The sequence below is a fragment of the Chrysochloris asiatica genome, unplaced genomic scaffold (assembly GCF_000296735.1).
Source record: "Chrysochloris asiatica unplaced genomic scaffold, ChrAsi1.0 scaffold00212, whole genome shotgun sequence".
Classification (NCBI taxonomy): domain Eukaryota; kingdom Metazoa; phylum Chordata; class Mammalia; order Afrosoricida; family Chrysochloridae; genus Chrysochloris; species Chrysochloris asiatica.
The window spans coordinates 1,776,550-1,797,640 of NW_006408730.1; the positions used below are offsets into that span (position 1 = coordinate 1,776,550).

General features: G+C 37.9%; 1 protein-coding gene across 2 annotated transcripts in view; it reads left to right on the top strand.

Annotated features, from left to right (window-relative positions):
* UNC80 (unc-80 homolog (C. elegans)) overlaps positions 1 to 21,091 on the top strand; it is a 306,407-nt gene that overhangs the window by 11,265 nt on the left and 274,051 nt on the right. For both annotated transcript variants that reach the window (XM_006872739.1, XM_006872738.1), the window contains exons 5-7: positions 12,584 to 12,707; positions 14,875 to 14,948; positions 15,543 to 15,682. In XM_006872739.1, the coding sequence (XP_006872801.1) occupies positions 12,584 to 12,707; positions 14,875 to 14,948; positions 15,543 to 15,682 (338 nt within the window). The remainder of the gene's footprint in view (positions 1 to 12,583; positions 12,708 to 14,874; positions 14,949 to 15,542; positions 15,683 to 21,091) is intronic.

Here is a 21,091-nt window from a genome sequence, read left to right on the forward strand (position 1 = left end):
TATTTTCCAACTACTGATCCTTCCTCTTTGTTTCCAACCTTTGCATTCCAATCACCAGTAATGATCAATACATCTTGATTGCATGTCTGATCAGTTTTCAGATTGAAGAAGTTGGTAGAATTCTTCTATTTCACCCTCACTGGCTTTAGTGGTTGGTGCATACATTTGAATAATAGTGGTATTTACTGGTCTTCCTGGTAGGTACATGAATATTATCCTGTCACGGACAGCATTGTACCTCATAATTTATCTTGATATGTTCTTTTTAACAATGAAAGCAACACCATTCCTCTTCAATTTGTCATTCCTGGCATAGTAAACCATATGGTTGTCAGATTCAAAATGACGAATACCAGTCCATTTCAGCTCACTAATGCCTAAGATAAGGAGCTCTGGTAGCGTAGTGTTTACGAATTGGGTTGCTAACCACAAGGTCAGCAGTTCGAAACTACCAGCTGTTCTGCAGGAGAAAGATGAGGCTTTCTGCTCCCATAAAGATTTATAGCCTCAGAAAACCTGTACAGTGTCGCTATGAGTTGGAACCCACTCCACGGCACATAACCACCACCAATACCTAAGATATCAATGTTTATGCCTTCCATTTCATTTTTGACAATTTTCAATTTTCCTAGATTCATTGTTCATATATTCTATATTCCGATTATTAGTGGGTGTTTACAGCTGTTTCTGTTCATTTTTAGTTGTGCCTCATAAGCGCAAATGAAGGTCCAGAGGGCTTTGTTCCCACGGACTTTACTCCTTTTGCGTCATCATGGTCAACTCTATTTTGAGGAGGCAACTTTTCCCCAGTTACATTTTTAGTACCTTCCAACCTGAAGGGCTCATTTTCCGACGCTATACCTGATAGTGTTTCTTTGCTATGCATAAGATTTTCAGTGACTAAATATCGGAAGTATTTCCTCTCTTCTTCTTCCTAGTCTGTCTTCGTCTAGAAGGTCATTTGAAACCTGTCCACCGTGGGTGACCCTGCTGGTATATAAGATACCTGTGGCATAGCTTCCAGAATCACAGCAACTCACAAACCACCACAGTGTGACAAACTGATGGACTTGTGGTGAACTGTTCCATTGAATAGTTATGGTGATAAAGGGCATCTATGTCTGTTAATTGTTCATAAAGGAATGCTTTCAGTTTCTCTCAGTTGAAAGTATTGTTGACTGTTGAATTTGTATATATATCCTTAATTATGTTGAGAAATTTCCCTTCTATTCCTGTTTTGTTGAGTGTTTTTATTAGGAATGAATGTTGAATTTTGTCAAATGAATTTTCTGAATCAGTCAATATAGTAATGTGGTTATTTTCCTTTATTTTATTTATGTGATGGTTTACATTGATTGTTTTCCCAATATTGAAATATCTTTGCAACCCTGATATTAATTCCATTTGGTAATGATGTATTATGCTTTATATATTGTTGAATTCTATTGGCTATGATTTTGTTGAGAAATTTTTACATCTATGTTGGATACAAATATTGGTCTATAATTTTCCTTTTTCTTGGTGTCTTTGCTTTGGCATGAGGGTTTTTCATACTTCATAAAATGTGTTAGAAAGTTGTCAATACTTTTCTATGTCCTGTAATTGTTTGAGTAGGATTGATGTCAGTTTTTCTCTGAATGTTTGGAAGAATTCACCTGTAAAGCCATTTGGATTGGACTTTTTTGTTGGGCGTTTTTAAAATGACCTAATTAATCATTCTTTTGTTATGGGTCTGTTCCAGTTTTCTACTTTATTCTGTGTTAGCTTTGGTAAGTTGCATTTTTCTAAACATATGTGTATTTCTTCTAGATTTTAAAATTTGCTGGAGTACAATTCTTCATAGTATTCTGTTATTATTCTTTATATAGCAATTGGCTCTGTGATGACATCATCCATATAATTTCTCATGCATGTTATTTGTATCTCCTCCTTTTCTTTGGTTAGATTTCCAATGGTTTGCCTAGTATCCTTCCAAAGATCCAACTTCTTATTTTGTTAATTCTTTCTATTGTTTTTCTCTTTTCTATTTCATTTATTTCTGCTAGAATATTTATTATTTATTTTCTTCTGATGGATGTAGGCTTACATTGTGACTATTTTTCTAATTCTTGGAGATGTTACATTGATGTGTTGATTTTGTTTCTTTCTTCTTTTTAGATGAGTGCACTTATTGCTATAAATTGCCAACTAAGTATTACTTTTGCTGTGTCCCAAAGGTTTTGTTTATGTTGTGTTTTCATTCTCATTTGATTCAAGGAAATTTTTATTTCATTTTTTATTTGCTCTAATACCCAGTAACTTTTGTTGTTGTTGTTGTGAAGTGCTCTTGAGTTGGTTCCAACCCATAGCGACCCTGTATAGGGTTTTCAAGGAGCAGCTGATGAGCTTGAACCACAGACCTTGCAGTTCAAACTGACTTTGCAGTCCAGTGCTTTAACCCACAATTTCTATGCATTTGCTTTTCTCCCCTTGGTTTTCCTATTGTTGATTTCTAATCTTACAACATTGTGATCTGAAAAGATGTTTTGTGGTATTCCAGTGTTTTAAATTTTATGTAGATTTGCTTTGTGGCCTAATATATAGCCTGTTTTGTGCAGAACGTTCCATGTGCACTGGGAAAGAATCTGTATTGTGCTATTGTTGGATTGAGTGTTCTTTATAAATTTATGAATTCAAGTTGGTTATGTTGTTTAGTTTTTCTGTGTCTTTGATGAGTTTCTTTCTAGTTCTGTCCTTTATCAAAATTTGTGTATTAAAATCCCTTACTATTATTGCAGAGCTATTTCTTTCTTCAATTCTGTTAGAGTTTGATTTTTGTCTTTTGAGGCTCTTTCATTGGGAACATATATACTCATTATGGTTAGATCATCTTGCTCAGTTGACCCATTAATCATGAGATAACGTCCTTCTTTGTTTCTTATGCTAGTTTTTCCTTTAAAGTCTATTTTATCTGAAATTAATATTGCCATTCCTGTTCATTTTTTATTGCTCTTAGCTTAATATATATTATTTTCCAGCTTTTGTTTTTATTGACGTACAGTGTGATTATCAATAGGTGTGAATTGATTGCAGCCACTTTTGCTGAATTTGTGTGTGTGTGTGATGCAGCTACTTTCTTTGTCCCACATAATTTTCTGTTTGAAGTTCATTTTACTTGTGAATTTTCCTGTCAGTTTCTTCATCGTTGTTGTTTTAGTTGTGGTGGTTGTGTGACGTGGAGTCAGTTCTGATTCACAGTGACCCTGTATAGGGTTTCTGAGGCTGTAAATCTTTATGGGAGCATCTTTCTCTCGTGGAACAGCTGATAGTTTCGAACTGCTGACTTTGAAGTTAGCAACCTGATACTAAATCTTTATGAATATCCTTTTTCATGATTTGATGTGAAGGTGTATTAATTATCTTTGATGTTATCCTGTAATTTATCACTTTCTTCCTCAGTTTAAAAGTCTGTTTTATCTTGAAATCTATGTGACTTCTTTGCCATTTGGAATTTCTATAACTACACATTTTCCTCTTTTTGCTTTGTAGCTGTCTTCATTATAAATTGATATCTCTGGTTCTGATTTTCAGTCTTGTATGTTTGTTTTATTTTGAATACTTCTATGCCTGGATAGGATTCTGAGTGGTGTTGCTGTGTATATCAGTCTCAGTCTGTTGTCTTCTGTTGATGGTTCTCAGTCCTAAGGAATACCTTTAGTATTTTTTATAAAGTTGAGCTGGTTATTATAAATTCCATTAATTTCTGTTAGTCTGGAAATGTTCTAATGTTGCCGCTGAATTTGAGGGACAGTTTTTCTGGGTATATGATTCTTGGTTGACAGCATTTTTCTTTCAGAGTTTTTTATATATCATCCCATTGCCTTCTTTCTTGCATAGCTCCTGCTGAGAAATCAGAGTTAAATGTTATTGCTTATCCTTTGTAGATAACTTTTAATTTTTCTTGAGCTGCTCTCAGGATTAATTCCTTGTCTTTGATTTTGGAGAGTTTGCTTATGACATGTCTTGGTGATTTTCTTTGGAAGTCTGTCCATTTTGTAGTTCATGTGTATTCTTGAATGCCTAGCTTCTCCTCTTTTGTGATGATTGTTATTGTTGTTGTTAAGTGCTGTCGAGTCAGTTCCAACTAATAGCAACCCTGTATAGGGTTTCCAAGGACAGCTAATGAGTTTGAACCACCAACCTTGTGGTTCAAACTGACTTTGCAGTCCAGTGCTGTATCACACAACACCACACCAGGACTAGGGAAATTTTGCCAACAGCTCTTCAACTGTCTTCTTTCTGTGCTTTTCTTTGTCTCTTCCTGTTCTGGAATTCTAGTCACCTTCAAGTTATTCTTCTTCATGTTGTCCCACATGAATCTTAGGCTTTCTTTGGATTTTTTCACTCTTTTTTTTATATTTTTATTGTTCTTCCAGCTTACTAGTGTTGGGAGATTTATCATCTAACTCACTACTTCAGTTTTCCATTGATTCAAATCTACTCCTTTGCCCTTTCAATGAATTCTCCATTTCTGAAATCTTAGTATTAATCTTCTAGATTTCTATTTGCAGGTTTACATTTTCTCCAATCCTTGATTTATTTTATTTGTTTGTTCCTGTATGTTTTCCTGAATTCTTCCTTGTTTTCCTTGATCTTTCTGTTACTATTTGGATAGATCTAAATATCATTTTCTTGAATTTCTTTTCAGATAGTGCCATTTTTTTCCCCCCTGAAAATTGTTTTCCAGTTTTTCCTCTTGGTCACATGTTTTAGCCATTGTGTCTTGTTTCTTAGTGTAGACAGAAATGGTCTGGGGGTGAATGTGGGTGGGGACTTGCCACACCCTTGGTCACCAGGAGAACTGAGAAACTGTGGTGTTGTACTTGTATTAAATTGATTTTCATATGTTGAAGTATTCTTAAACACTCATCAACGGCCTTCTAGTGGGTGTGATTCAGGAATGGAAACATGTGCACCATTCATGCAGCTCAGTTTAGGATGGGACTGGCTGATGTTGGTCGTTGTCATTGATTAAGTGTATAGCAGTTGGAAAGGTAAGAAGAAAAATAAAGAAGCAGCAGAAGTTGGGAAATGAAAGCAGAGATAGAAAGGATAAAATGAAAGACTAGTTATAGAAAGGAAGAAGAGAAAGAAAGATTAAACAAAGATAGTGAACGGAAAAAAAAACAGGCCAGGTGCCAAGCCAGAGAGGAAAAAGTTCTGGGGTATTCTGCTAGCCAAGGACCTCATTTGGTGGGTGGGTAGGGATGAGGCAGTGGTGTTCTAGCCATTGATGGAGTTCCTGTAGGACTAGTTGTTTGTTTTTGGCACCCAATCTGGAAGTAATTCATCCAGATCACACAGCAGCTAGAGGATCAGGGTGTTTCCATACCAGAGGACAGTCAAAGGTATGTCCTGGTGGTTTAAGGTTGGTCAGCTCTGCAGATCTGGAGCAGGACACACCTGATTCCAGGAGCCAGACGTTTTGCTGCTAGCTCCCCACACATTTTGATGTGCTTCCAGCCACCCAGAGAGCAGAACTTTCACTGGAAGTATATATAGATGAGGGCTGGTCATGCTCCTGGTCACCAAGGTAATGTGGGGTACAAGAAACAAATGTTACACCTTTCTATCCACTGATTAGCAGTATCCCTCTGCACCACCAACCACCCTCTTGCCTTCATAGCTGCCCTTGAATGTTCAAGATGGCTGAGCCATACCTGGTCAGCTGGCAAAAACCACCTGCCTCCTTTCCCCACCCACCCCTTTCCCACACATGTCTGTTCAGCTGCTTCTCCTATTAGGACTAGTCCAGGATTGGCCAGGGTTCATCTTAATTTAGATGCTTGTGGTTGATGCAGATAGCTCCCTTCTCATTTTGATGGGGCCCACACTGAGCCGCTCACCTCCATGCTGCTCTGACCCATGGGAGAGAGGGAGCTTTGGAAACTTCGCTGGGGGTGTATGTGGGTGGGGATTTGCCACGACTTTGGTCACCAGGAAAACAAGAAAAAAAATGCAACTTTATCTCCACCAGGTAACTGTATATTTCTGCAATGTCAGTATGCTCTCTTATCTCTGAAAGTGCTCACGAAAGCTTAAGCTGACTGCACCACATCTGTGTGGCCAGCACAGGTCATCAGTCTGTCTCCTTTTTTTGCAATATTTGTTCAGCTTTTTCTCCTAGTAAGCATTTGCTTCACTTTTTTAGCACTTCATTTGAAGCTCAGTGTCCCAGGACTATCTCTCATCTGCATCAGTTTCATTTGATTTTCTGCATCTTTGTTATAGAGGGTCTGTTTAATCCGCCATCGTGCACCATCCCCTGCCATGCCTTTTGACAGTCAGCTACAGCATACATATTTATTTTTGATGCATTTTGTAATGTATAAAATAGAAATCTTAAGATGAGAATCATTGTATTAAAATTTAATTATATTAAAACTCAGTTATATTCGTGCTCTCCTAGAACCTATGGGAAACAGTATAAATTGAAATCACAGGACCACCACTTTCTGATTTTGTGATCTTGTTGATATTTCTTAATCTTTCTGAGACTAAATTGCATAAATTTGTGGCTACCTCTACCAAAGGGTGAATATAGGTGAAACCAACCTCGAATAGTTCCAACACATGGAAATAACTCAAGAACTATTTGTTGCTTCTGTGAATTAATAAATAACACTATTCCATCTAAGTGATAAGGTGAAGATAAGAAGAAATTGATATGTCCAACTGTTCTACATTTTGACAGAATATTACAATCTTAATGAATAGATATTTCAAATTAGTAATATGTAAAAAAGGTGGTTGCAACTATTAACAATCACTATGAGGGTGATAGACTAACTGATCTTTTCTCTCATTTTATTTTTAAATTTCATTTTCAATTGACTCTGCTCCATTATAAGCAGTGAGACAATTGCAATACCTGAAAATTCCAAAATTCTTCCATGCACTTACCATATTGTCCATACATATTCACACTACATTTTCAAAACAGCGTTAATCAAATTAATGCCATCTAAAAATCTTGAACTATCCGCTTAAAAAAGTCATTTACAAAGGTTAAGCACTCCTCTTAAGTGAGACCATTTGCGTGGTCTGTAAGAACTTCAGGACCTGACCCTGCCCACCTCTTCAATCTCGTCCCCCTTCATCTCACTAACCTTTTCCTTGTTTACTAATCTGTAGGTTCACAGGAGGTTATTGCAAGCCTCAGCCACCTCAAGTTTCAGGTGTTTTCCTTCTTGAAACACTTTAGCCCACTCCAACATTGTCACATGAACACTTATCAATTTACTCACAACTCAAATGTCTCCTCCTAAGAAAGGATTTCTCTGATGACTTTAATGCCACCAGCACATTACTCTACTTATTAGCGTCTGACACAATGTTATGTGTTTGTTTACATGTTGACTGTCCCCCACACCCACTAGAACAGAGATTCCCTGAGTGAAGACACTCTGCCTGTCCAGTTCTCATCTGTATCTCTAAGATCTGGAATAGTGCCTGGCTTTTGTTGTGGTTGTTAAGTACCATTTAGTAGGTTCCAACTCATAGTGACTCTCTATATAGTTTCCAAGTTAGCAGTCTAGTGTTTATTATATAGCACCATGCCAGGGCTTTCACTAGGTACTCAATAAATATTTTATGACTGACTCACTGACTGATTCAAGTTATTATCAGAGGTGTTTCATGGGCCAAAAGTAGAAAGACATCTGTTGAAAGCATAATCCATAAAGATACTTATCTGTTGAGAAAACTCATTGGCAGTTGGAAAGTGTGGGTGTATAATGGTTTCTAATGTGGCTATAATTTTACTTGAAGAATGTAGCTTAGAGTCCAAGTTATAGAAACAAACAGACCTACATTTGGATCTAGTACATGCTTCTTCCTACTATACAGCCTCAAACATTTAACTTCTTTAAGTCTCAGTTTTCTCATTTATAAATTGAATATAAGAACATTATTTTTAAATGGAACATTTGAGGATTAACTATGTTAAGGTACTTGATCTGACACATAGAAATTCACTAACAAATCGTATTTGCTTTAAGTGTTGGCAAATTATTGATATTTGCAATGGATCAGTTTTACTATGAATTCCGTGGGCTTGTCATGAATTGGAATCCCCCTGATGGCAGCAGGTTTGGATTTTTAAAAGAATCTAGTAGTAAACACATTTAGAACCCTTTAATGCTATTATAAGAAGCTCTGGTAATGTAGTGGTTACGAGCTGGGCTGCTAATCTCAAGGTAAGCAGTTCGAAACTACCAGTCATTCTGAGGGAGAAAGATGAAGCTATATATATTATTGAGGGTCACTATGAGTTGCAACTGACTCCACGGCACACCACCACCATGATGCAATTATGAAAACAAGCTTTTAACAAAATCGTGAAATCTGGGTATGTTGGGTCTACCCGTGTTTACATCTTTTAATTTTTCTCACCTGCCCCCTCAGCTAGTTGAGTAATAAAAAGTATCTTTTCTAGCTACTGAGTTGCTGGTCCTGTGTGTACATAGCTTTAGATGAGTCATTAGAGAGAACTCTAGAAGAGGAATTAGGGCCCCAGAGTGTATATAATCAATGAAATTAAGACGACTTGCAAGTATTCAAGTTTGCAATGGGTTTGCTTGGTTTTATTTGCTCTTTTAATAAATACTTCTGTATTGATGCTCAAGGGAAAATGCACAGAACAAGGAAATTTTGACTTGTCTGAAAAAATTACATAATCTAGTTGGAGCTATGTGAAATAAAATGATGACAGAACGAGGTAGGACTAAGTCTCGCATTGACAGAACAGATAATAAAGGCCAAGATTTCCATTCAAGAGAGCTCACTGCGTGTTTCAATTTCCAGTGAAGCTTTACATGTATCAAGGTTACTCATAAGAAACATAGAAAAGAACTGCTATCAGAAATTAAGAAATCTCTGAAACCAAGACTGTTGAGGTTTGGCTTCGTTTTGTTTGGAGATAAGTCTGTAGATTACTGGTTTTAACACCATGTTTAAACACCGTGTAGACTTCTGCCTATCCATTTCAAAAGAATCCAGGCAACTTTCCCTGTTATCATATCTGGTGCCTAGCTACTTACTCAGTATTTCTATTGACTGCCTAATTGGATACCTAAAAGGCATCTTAAAATTAATATGTCAGCTTTGCTGCAACTACTACAAGAATGAAGACCATTCTTAGCAACCAGACTGTCGACATTCTCTGGAATGTCAGTCTGAAGGGATGCACAGTTATTGTGAAGGGCCCCAGAGGAAGCTTGCAGAGGGGCTTCAATCACATCGATGTAGAACTCAGTCTCTTTGAAAAGAAAAAGAAGAGGCTGTGCATTGACAAATGGTGGGGAAATAGAAAAGAACTGGCTATAATTCGCACTCTCTGTTGTCATGTGCCTAATATGATCAAGGTTGTTAACACTAAGCTTCTTGCCAGATGAGGTCTGTGTATGCTCACTTCCCCATCAACATTGTTTTCCAGGAGAGCAGGTCTCTTGTTGAAATCTGAAACTTCCTGGGTGAAAAATATATCTGTAGGGTTCGGATGAGGGCAAGTATTGCTTGTACATTGTCTCAAGCCTAGAAAGGTGAATTAATTCTTGAAGGAAATGCCATTGAACTTACATCAAATTCAGCTGCTGTAAGTCAGCAAGCCACAATAATTAAAAATGAGAATATCCAAAAATTGGGGGATGGTATTTATGTGTCTGAAAAAGGAACTGTGCACTAGGCCAATGAGTAAGATATAAAAACTATCTAGGTAAGGAAACAAGACCAGATGATTCCTAAGACCTATTGGTGATATTTTTTGATGCAATGAAATTTAACTAACAGCAAAAAAAATTAATATATCTAAAGCTAGACTCCCCATATTCTCCAAATCTGCTCCTTTTTCTTCTTCCCCATCTGTATTAATCTCAAAGCCAAAAATCTTTACTTTCTCTTTCTCTTACACTTCCCTTTTGGTTAATTAATACATTCTGTAAGTTGTATCTTCAGTGTATTCAGAAGATACCACTTCTCATTGGGCCCATTCTTACAACCTTGTCTAATCATCTACATTGATGATAACAATAACCTCTCAAGTGAACACCCCTTCCACCATTGCTCTTTTTCAAACTACTCTCTATAGCCAAAATGGTTCTATTAAAAATAATCCCAATAATGTCATTCCACTACTCAAAACCCTCCAATGGTTTACCATCTTACTTAGTAATTGCTAAAATCCGTACTGTGCACTTGTTGTTGTTGTTAAGTACCATCGAGTTGGTTCCAACTCATAGCAACCCTGCATAGGGTTTCCAAGGAGTGGCTGGTGAACTTGAACTGCCAACCTTGTGGTTCAAACTGGCCTTGCAGTCCAGCATGTTATCCTTAAACAACAACAACATTGATTAGTGTTTACCAGGGGTGAAGTAAGCTTAAGGGATATCGAACTCTTAAAAACGGTGGAAAGATTTGGAAGCAGATAGTGGTGATACGTGAACAAATGATGAATGTAATTAATGGCATTGATTTACTGAAATGGCAAATGTTTATTGTATATATACATATTACAATAGTGATAATAAATAGTGGTTCTAATGTTGACCATAAGCATTTCCTCTTTTAGAAAAGAAAAATAGTGCCAGGTACATAGTTGGTGCTTTGTAAATATTTGTAGAATAAACATTGAATAAATTTGGCCAAATGCTTCAGGTACTACATCTGTGTCCCAGCAGCTTTCCCATTGAAGGCTGTGCTGTGATTCTGCTGTTAAATTGTGCCAGGACTGAAGTCTAGTCTTCAGTGTTACAGAAGGACGGATGCTCTCCACCAATGTGCAGATAGATTCAGGAATGTCATCAACCTTTCCAGCTGAAACCTCCTTTGACATTGAGCTACACTGACCTTTAGAAAATCACTTTGCTATTCTTTTTTTCCCCCAATTTCTTTCCTACTTTTATCCTTTTAGCCCAGTGGTTTCCAACCATGGTTGATAATGGAGATCTTTTAAAAACCTCACATAGATTCTAACTTAATTGCACTGGGTTGGGGCAGGCCTCCTATATTTTAAAAGCTTCACAGATGATTATAATGTGCAAGTCAGGGTTAAAAACAACTGTCCTCGGTGAATTCCTGGGTCTTCGCTGCATTCATTGTTCTGAGATCACATTCTGTGCCTACAACTTTTTATTATTTTGGTAGATATTATTTAAAATGTAATCTCAGAATGTCATATAGTTGGGCTCAAACAATATGTGATTACATTAGAAATATCTCAGCTTCTTGAAAGAATGGGATGACGGAAGCAGGAAATATAGTACCTGGAAGAGATCTTCAGTTTTAGGTTAATTAGGGAAGCAGGGATTATAGACTCAGCACGATTTCACAGGTACCTATTGATTATCTATTGTGCATCCTAACTTTTATTGTTGTATGAAGCACTTTGATGAAGCCAGGGACTGTAGCAGGGGGTGGGATAAAGAATGCTCATATATCCCTTCCCTCAAATAATTAAAAATTGTTGGGAAGGCAACGATACAAACTAATACCTTATGGAATGTCAAAATGAATGTACCTGATTCCACAAATGAAACAATGAGGGATAGACACAATAGCCAGAGGAAGAAAGAAGGAAAATGAAATAATTGAGATTTTAAAGAGATATGCCAAGACTCTTAACGTCTACAGATCCACTCTAAAGGGAAAGGAGCCCTGGTGTGGCACCATAGTGTAAGCACTCAATCTCAAGGTCGGTTTGAACTGCAAAGTCAGCAGTTCAAACTCACCAGCTGCTCCTGGGAAACCCTATATAGGGTCACTATAAAAGGAGCTCTGGTAGCATAGTGGTTACGAGTTGGGCTGCTAACCTCAAGGTTGGCAGTTAGAAACTACCAGCAGTTCCGTGGGAGAAAGAGGCATTCTGCTCCCATAAAGATTTACAGCCTCGGAAACTCTGTGCAGGGTCACTATGAGTCGGAACTGACTCCATGGTACTTAACAACAACAAGAAGTCAGAACTGACTCTACGGCACTTAAGAATAACAACATAAGGGGGAAAATAACACTAAGGAGGTGCATACTTCTTAGAATAATAACTCATTTGAAATCAAAAGGGCAGTGGTTAACCATGGACAAAGTTCAGAAGAGTTCAGAAAGAAGGATGAATGGAAACAGGAAACACAGGGAGGAAGTGGTATAAATGATGTTTCATTGTGGTGACTACAGTCAATGAACTGAAGCAAAATGTGTAGTGATTGTTGAATGGAAGACTGATCTGTTCTGTAAACTTTTACCCAAGTCACAATAAAAAGACAAAGCAGAAACAGACCTCAATTACAATAAACAATCGTTTGTGTATTACACGTTTTTTCCAAAACTGCATATTGATTTCTTTAATTTTGTGCAAAGCTAACCCCCATGATTTCCATAACAATTGAAGTGGTAAATTCGTGCCATTGGTTTACTCTAGAAACACTCATGTGAATAATGAAAGATTTGGCAGGTAACAATCTTGTGAATGATGTTATATAACTCTTGCCTCAACTGGCCCCTACAATCGATTTTTACAAGCCAGTTTTTGGATATGAAACTTCTTTTTCCCTAGGAATCTGATCTCACATTCCGACTGGCCAGTGGGCTTGTTATATGGCAGCCCATGTGGGAGCACAGACAGCCTGAAGTCTCTGGCTTTACAGCACTGGTGAAACCCATCCGGAACATCATTACAGGTTTGTGACTCAGATGCTCAAAAGGGCAGTGAAGACAGTATAAACAGACTCCCTTATACCCAGGAGTGAAAGTGTTGGGATAATTAGCCCTTAAGAAAACAAGAAGAAGAAGCACATTTTCCAGGGAGTTTTCTAGATGTTTCTGCTAACTACATGAGGAAAAGACTACAAACCATAAAGAGTACATACTGTTTTGTGACTTTCAGCAAGTCACTTATAATTCCTGTATCTCAGTTTCCTCATCTGTAAAATGATAAGAACACTTATCTTCTGTACTTGTTATGTGGAATAAATAAGTCTTATCTAAAACTGCTTAGAAGAATTCCTGGCACACACTAAGTGGTATATACATGGTATTATTATTATTATTATATTAACATCATCATCACAATTATGGTAGATGAAATAGAAAATTACTAACAACTTCATCTTAGTGTTTTATTCCTATCAAAACTTTCAGTTCAGGAATTGCCTAATGAAATAGTTTTCCTGTTGAATTATCAGAAGAACGTAACATGACAGATTGGATGCTTCACCCCAGATTTCTCTCTTAGGATTTATACTTCTGTGATATGGAGTCCTGGTGTGGCGCTGTGGGTTAATGTACTGGACTGCAAGGTCGGTTTGAACTGCAAGCTCACCAGCTGCTCCTTGGAAACCATATACAGGATCACTATGAGTCAGAATTGACTTGACAGCACTTAACAACAATAACAAATATGGAAATGGGAGTCTTGGTGTAGTGCTGCTAACCTCAAGGTCAGCTGTTTAAACTTACCAGTTGCTCCTTGGAAATCCTACACAGTGTCAGAACCGACTCAATGGCACTTAACAACAACAATGATATAGAGAAAATAATGCCCACTTAAAGGGCCATTTCATACTAGAACAAGACCTTGCACATATTAGGTTGTATGTGGTTATTATCTATTACTATTGTTTTAATATTGCCAAATATTCGTTGTTGTTGCTTTTAAATGCCATCAATTTGGTTCCAACTCATAGCAACCCTTTGTGTGGGTATGGTGCTGTTAGTTAATGAGCTGGACTACAAAGTCAGGTTGAACCACAAGGTTGTTGGTTCAAGCTCACCAGCCGCTCCTTGAAATCCTATACAGGTTTGGTATGGGTCGGAACTGACTCAACAGCACTTAACAACAACAACAAATACAGTTTCCAAGGAGTGGCTGGTGAGTTTGAACCATCACCTTGGGTTCAGACTGACCTTGCATTCCAGTGCTTATCCACACCAGGACTCCCAAATATTTAGAGCCTTAATCTTACTCAGGAGTTCTGGTGTGGCACTGTGGGCTAATGCGTCAGACTGCAAAGTCATTTAAACTGCAGGGTTGGTGGTTCAAGTTCACCAGCTGCTCCTTGAAAACCCTATATAGGGTCACTATGGGTCGGAATCTACTCGACGGCACTTAACAACAACAACAAATCTTATTCAGAATTCCTGGTGTGGCAATGTAGGTTGATGCACCAGACTGCAAAGCCGTTTTTACTGCGAGGTCGGAGGTTCAAGCATACAAGCTGCTTCTTGGACACACTATACAGGGTCGCTATGGGTTGGAATAGACTGGACCAAGGGCACTTATCAATCTTGTTCAGACTGAATAGATGTCCTTCTTGACAACCTGGAAATGCTAAGAGCTTTGAAGTGGTTACTTGATTTCACATGCATTTTTTTTCAAATGTCTTTTTTAAAGTGCTCATTATGTCCATTGAAATGTAATTTCAATGTTAAGTGCTGTTGTTGAGTCTGTTCAAACCCATAGTGACCATGTATAGGGTTTCCTAGGAGTGCCTGGAAGGAACTCTGGTAGTGTTGTGGTTACAAATCAGGCTGCTACCCTCAGGGTCAGCAGTTCCAAACCACCAGCTGTTCCAAGGGAGAAAGATGAGGCTTTTCTGCTCCCGTAAAGATTTACAGCCTTGGGAAGTCTGCATAGGGTCGCTATGAGTCAGAACAATTCCACGGCACATAGTCAACCACCAACCAGGGGTGGGGGATGGGGGATGAGCTTGAACCACCGACTTGCCATTCACACTGACCTTGCAGTCCAGCGCATTAATCCACAGGATAGAACTTAGGAAATAAATTGAACATATCGTAATCATATAGATTTCTCCATAAATTTCTCCCATTTTTCCTTTCTTGTAGCCAAGAGAAGTTCTCCTATGAACAGTCAGAGTCAGGCTTGTGAATCTCCAAATCAAGACACAAGACACCGAGAGGTGAGTTTCTTCTGATCATGAAAAGGAGGAAGGCCCAGATCCTCAGCAGGTAGTATTAGTGTAAAGGGTAAAAGAGTTCGAAAAGCATACTACTGGCTTCAAGGTTGGCTCCTCCTCCTCCCTGAATGTTTGTCAAATATGAAATCTAATTGTATGTACCTTCCAGAAATATGGAGGTACTAAAATGAGTCAGTAAGTGAATAGTGGTTTATCTCAGTTGCTAGTGTGTAATAAGCATTTTCTAAACATCAGTTGCACTAAATGATCAACATGGGACTGAAAACCACAAGGTCAAGAGTTCAGAAACTCTTTGGGAGAAGATTCGGCTTTCTGCTCCTGAAAAGATTTACAGCTTCAGAAACCCTATACAGGGCTCCTATGAGTAAGAACTGACTTGACGGCACTCAACAACAACAACAAATGTTAATTATAATTATCCATCCCACATTAATTAAAAGAGTATTTTGTAATCAACGTCTAAGGCATTATAATTAGCTATGCTGCAAAATCGTAAAACGGGCATGTATGTGTATGTAATGGTAGCTGTTTGTCAAATGAATAAATAAAATGATCTGCTGTCTCTGCCTTCAAAAGGGACTCCAAGTGGTCTGTGAAACCTTCCAGTCGGATTCCATCTCACCTACAGCCACCATTTCAGGCTACCACCGAGTGAACTCCCTCGATGGAAGTCTATCCTCTCAAACCTCCCAGGAACGAGGCCCATCACATTCCAGGTACAATTGCAATGTTTGCAGGGATGTAAAAATATCTTTAATCGCCAAAAGCATAATAGGCATTTTTTGTAGCTACTAAAATGTATATATGCATGATGTGTGTACATTCTTTGTTAAGATATAACTGGATTTTCAAGTCCGGAAAAGTACTACATATGAATGTTGTTGTTGTTAAGTGCCATCGAGTCAGTGTGACTTATAGTGATCCTGTATAGGTGTAGTGCTGTGGGTTAATGCTTCAGACTGCAAAGCCGTTTGAACTGCAAAGTCAGAGGTTCAAGCTCACCAGCTACTCCTTAGAAACCCTATAAAGGGTTCATGGGTTGGAACCCACTCAACTGCACTTTACAACAACAACAAATAGGGTATCCAAGGAACGGCTAGTGGGTCTGAACCACCAACCTTGTGGCTAGCAGTTCTGTGTTTATCCTGTAACACCACCCCAGGATTCCATATATGAATGATTGTCATTTAAAGGTCAGCAGTTCGAAACTAACAGCTGCTCCGCGGGAGAAAGATGAGGCTTTCTGCTCCCGTAAAGATTTACAGCCTCAGAAACCCTGTTCAGGGTCGCTATGGGTCGGAACCGACTCGACAGCACTTAACAACAACAACAACAGAGTAAAAGAAGCTCTGGTTATGCAGTTAATAGCTCTGCCGCTAACCAAAAAGTTGGTGATTCAAACATACCAGCCTCTCTGTAAGAGAAAAAAATCTGTGGACTTCTTCCTCTAATGATTTGTTATTTTAGGTACTGTTGATTCAGCGCCAACTCATAGTAACCCCATCTGTGTATACTAGAACAAAACACTGCCCAGTTCTGCACCAGCCTCGTAATTGTTCCTGTGTTTGAGCTCATTAATGCAGCCACTGTGTCATTCCGTCTCATTGAGGATCTTCTTCTTTGTCACTGATACTCTTTTTGACCAAAAATGATATCCTTCTCCAGGGAATGGCCCCTCCTGATAACATGTCCAAAGCTACATAAGATAAAGTCCAATTATTATTCCTCCCAAGGAACATTCTGATGGTACCTCAAAGACAGATTTATTCCTTCTTGTGGAAGTCCATGGTCCATTCAGCGCTCTTTACCAACACCATAATTGTTGTTGTTGTTAAGTCCATCGAGTCAGCACAGACTCTTAATATGCATAATAGAATGAAACACCGCTAGGTCCTGCGCCAACCTCACGGTGATTGTTACATTTGAGCCCATTGCTGCTGCCACTATGTCAATCCATCTCATTGGTGGTCTTCTTCTTAACTGATCCTCCACTTTACCAAGCATGATGTCCTTCTATAGGGTCTGGTCCTTCCTAACAGTATGTCTGAAATATGAGAGCCAAAGTCTGGCCATCCTGGCTTCTAAGGAGCACTCTGGCTGTACTTCTTTCAACATAGACTTGTTTGTTCTTTTGGCCATCCATGGTACTTTTAATATTCTCCTCCAACACCATAACTCAAATGCATCAATCCTTCTATGGTCTTCCTTATTCACTGTCCAAGTTTCACATGCAGATGAGATTATTGAAAATACCAGGACTTGGGTCAGGCACATCTTAATCCTCAAACTGACATCTTTGCTCCTCAACACTTTAAAGAAGTCTTCTGCAGCAGATTTGTCTAATGCAATATGTTGTTTGATTTCTTGACTGCTGCTTTCATGAGTGTTGATGGTTGATCGGAGCAAAATGAAGTCTTTTGGCGCCAGCTCAACGGCACTTCGCAACAATAGCAAATGGCTAACGATTGTGAACATTTCTTATTATATTTGCTGGCAATTGAATGCCTTTCTTCATAAAGTATCTGTTCATGTCCTCTCCCAATTTTAATTGGGTTGTCTTTTTCTTGTAGAGGTATTGTAGTTTTCCGTAAAATTTAGAGATCAGTCCCTTGTCTGAGATGTCATTGCAAACAAAAATTTTCCCAATCTGTGGGCTGTCTTTTTGCTCTTTAGGTGAAATCTTTTTATACACATAATGTCTAATTTTTAGGAGGTCCCAGCCATCTATTTTGTCTTTTATGCATGCATGTTTTCAGTTACATTTGCCAGTATATTTATACCATGTATTAGAACTCTAAGTTTGTCCTTATTTTTTCATTCCTGGTCTTTGCCGTTCTGTGTTTTAAATTTAGGTCTTTAATCCACATCAAATTTATTTTTGTATATGGTGTGAAATATGCATCTTGTTTCATTCTTCTGCAAAAGGATTTCCAGTTTGGCCAGCACTATTTGTTGAAGAGACTAACTCTTTCCCATTTAATGAGTAATGCTGGAGTCCTGGTGTGGCGCTGTGGGTTAATGTGCCAGACTGCAAAGCCGTTTGAACTTCAGGTTTGGCTGTTCAAATTCACCAGCTACTCCTCAGAAACCCTGTACAGGGTTGCTATGGGTTGGAATTGACTTGATGGCACTTCACAGCAACAAAAACCGGCACTATATCTGACAGTATTTCTCTGTTATTCATAAGGTTTTCATTGACTAAATATTCGGAAGTAGCTCCGTCTCTTCTTTTTCCTAGTCTGCTTTATCTGGAAGCTCATCTGAAACCTGTCCACCATTGGTAACCCTGCTGGTTTTTAAAATACCTGTGGCATAGCTTCCAGAATCACAACAAGAAGTAAGCTACCACAGTACGACAAACTGACAGATGAGTGGTGGATTTTAAAAAGAGGTGATCAATTTACACAGCCCTTAAGGGACAATCTATACACCATAAAATTTATTATTTTAAGTGTACCATTAATGATTTTTAATAAATTTACAGAACTATTACCATAATCCAGCTTTAGAGTTTTTCTACCATTCACAAATATCCTTTGTGTTTATTTCCATTTATTCCCATTTCCACCGTCACCTCCAGGCAACCACTAATAAACTTTGTGTTATTTCTGTTCCTGTCATTTAAATGGAATCATATAATATGTGTTTTTGGTTTTGTTTTAAATATGGTTTATTTTTGTGTGGACATATGTTTTCAGTTCTATTGGGTAGCTACCAGGAATCGAATTGCTGGGTCATATGGTACTATTATATTTAACTTTTTAAGAACCTGCCAAATTAATTTCTAAAGTGGCTGCATATTTTTACAGTCCCATCAGCAATTTATGAGGATGGTTTCCATATCTTTGGCAATACTTGTTAGTGTCTACCTTTTTTATTTAATAATTTTAGTGGTTGTGAAGTGATATCTTGTAGTTTTAATCTACATTTCCCTAATGACTAACTGTGGTGAGTATATTTTCATGTGCTTGTAATGTACTCAAATACCTTCTTTGATGAAATATCTATGAAACACTTTCCCCTTTTTAATTGGATTGTTTGTCTTATTGTTATTTACTTGTAGAATTCTGTATATACTTTAGAAGTAAGTCCTTTGTTAGAAACAGAATTTACAAATAACTCCTCCCAGTATATGGCTGATTTTATAATCTGATAATTTTCAATTATCTCCCTTTCCCTGGCACCAGATTTTAGCCACATGGATGTATTGCGTTTTTTTGTTTGTTTTGTTTTTTAAAATATCTTAGAATTGTTAAAAACATGGAACCATACGAATACAGTTAGTTTCTAACCAAAGTTAAAGCTAGTAAATGCTAAACACTAATACAAACACACATCATTGTACTGTACTTTGCTTTGTTGTGCTTCACAATGCTATATTTTGTGCATATTGAAGGTTTGTAACAACTTTACATCAAACAAATCTCTTGGCACTATTTTTCCAACAGCATATGCTCAATTCACTTCTCTGTGTCACATTTTGATAATTCTCACAATATCACAAACTTTCATAAAACTATTGCACACTTAAGAGACTAAAATATAGCGTAAACATAACTTTCATCTGCCCTGACAAGCAAAAGAAAATCATGTGACTCCCTTTATTGTGATACTCACTTTACTTTGATGATTTGGAACAGGACCCACAAAACCTCTGAGGGGGTATGCCTGTGTATTGTGCTTTAAAAAGTATGCAAAGAATGTGTTCATCTTTGTGCCTTTATTTTACATATTAAGGCAAATTGGTTCAATTTCATTTTCTTTCTTGTAACACAGAAGTTCCTTTTGTATCCAACCAAAGTTTGAGTTTCTAGAGCTCCTGTCTCTTGTTCCTGCATTCGTTTTCTACTGCTACTTAATAAATCAACATAAACTTAGTGGTTCCAAACAGACACATTTATTATCTCACAGCTCACGTGTTTTTGAAGTCCAGGCACAATTTAATTCAGTTTTCTACTTCAGGCTCCCACTAAGCTGAAATCCAGGTGTCATTAGCGGGGAAGTCTCATCAAAGGCTTGTCTGGAGAAAGATCCACTTGCAAATTTGCTAAGAGTAGTTGGCAGAATTCTTCCCCTTGCAGTTGTAGGAATGAGTCCCTCATTGTCTTGCTTGCTGTTGGCTGGGAAATGCTCTCAGTTCCTAGAGTCTACTCACAAATTCTGGCCATGGGAACCAACTCTATAAGCCACTTCACAACATAACAGTTTACTTCTACAAAGCCATCAACATGAGAAATTCTCTCTAATTCCAGTTTGCTAAGACAGTCTTATATAACATAAACAGAAGCTTTATGTCCCTTTACCCTTGCCATACAATGTAGCATCTCATCGTTGTCTAGCTCTCTAGTTGAAGCACACCCCATCACTAAATGTCAGGCTTTTTTTGGAGCTCTTCATATGTATCATTCTTCCCCTATCTCTGAGGCTCTGGAGTATAGAGTTCCATCTGCCTGAATAGTGTTCCCATCTGTCTTCATTTACTTTCTCATCTTTTAAGGCTCAATTCAAATATTCTTTCCTTACTTCCCAGAAAAGGCTTTTCACCCATGTTTAACACTTTCACAGAAGGTTGAATTTTCTCTTGCAGTACTCATAGCAATCATAATTTAAATAGTTGTATGATTATTTGCTTTTGTATATCTCTCTCTCTTTGTTTTGTTGTTGTTTGATGATACTGAGTTGGCTCTGATTCATAGTGACCTTATGTAGAACAGAAAATGTCATGAGAACAAGAATCTTTGGTTTCATATATGCTGTTTTAGTACCTAGAGTCCTGGTGGCATAGTGGATTAAATGCTGAGCTGCTAACCTCAAGGTCAGTAGTACAAACCCACAGACTGCTCCACAGAAGAAAGTGTGGCTGTCTGCTCCCATAAAGATTTACAGCCTCTGAAACCCTACGGAGCAGTTCTGCTTTGTCCTCTAGGGCCACAATGGGTCAAAAAAAAAATTTTTTTTTAATGTTTTATTGTGGATTATATGATAGTTTACATGAGAGAACTTTAGTTTTACATTCATTCCATCGTATATCATCTCATTGCCATGGTTCCAATCCCCTCCATGTATCATCAACCAACCAAAGGGTACATCCTAGAAACCCGCCCCCTACACTTACCCCTCCCCTC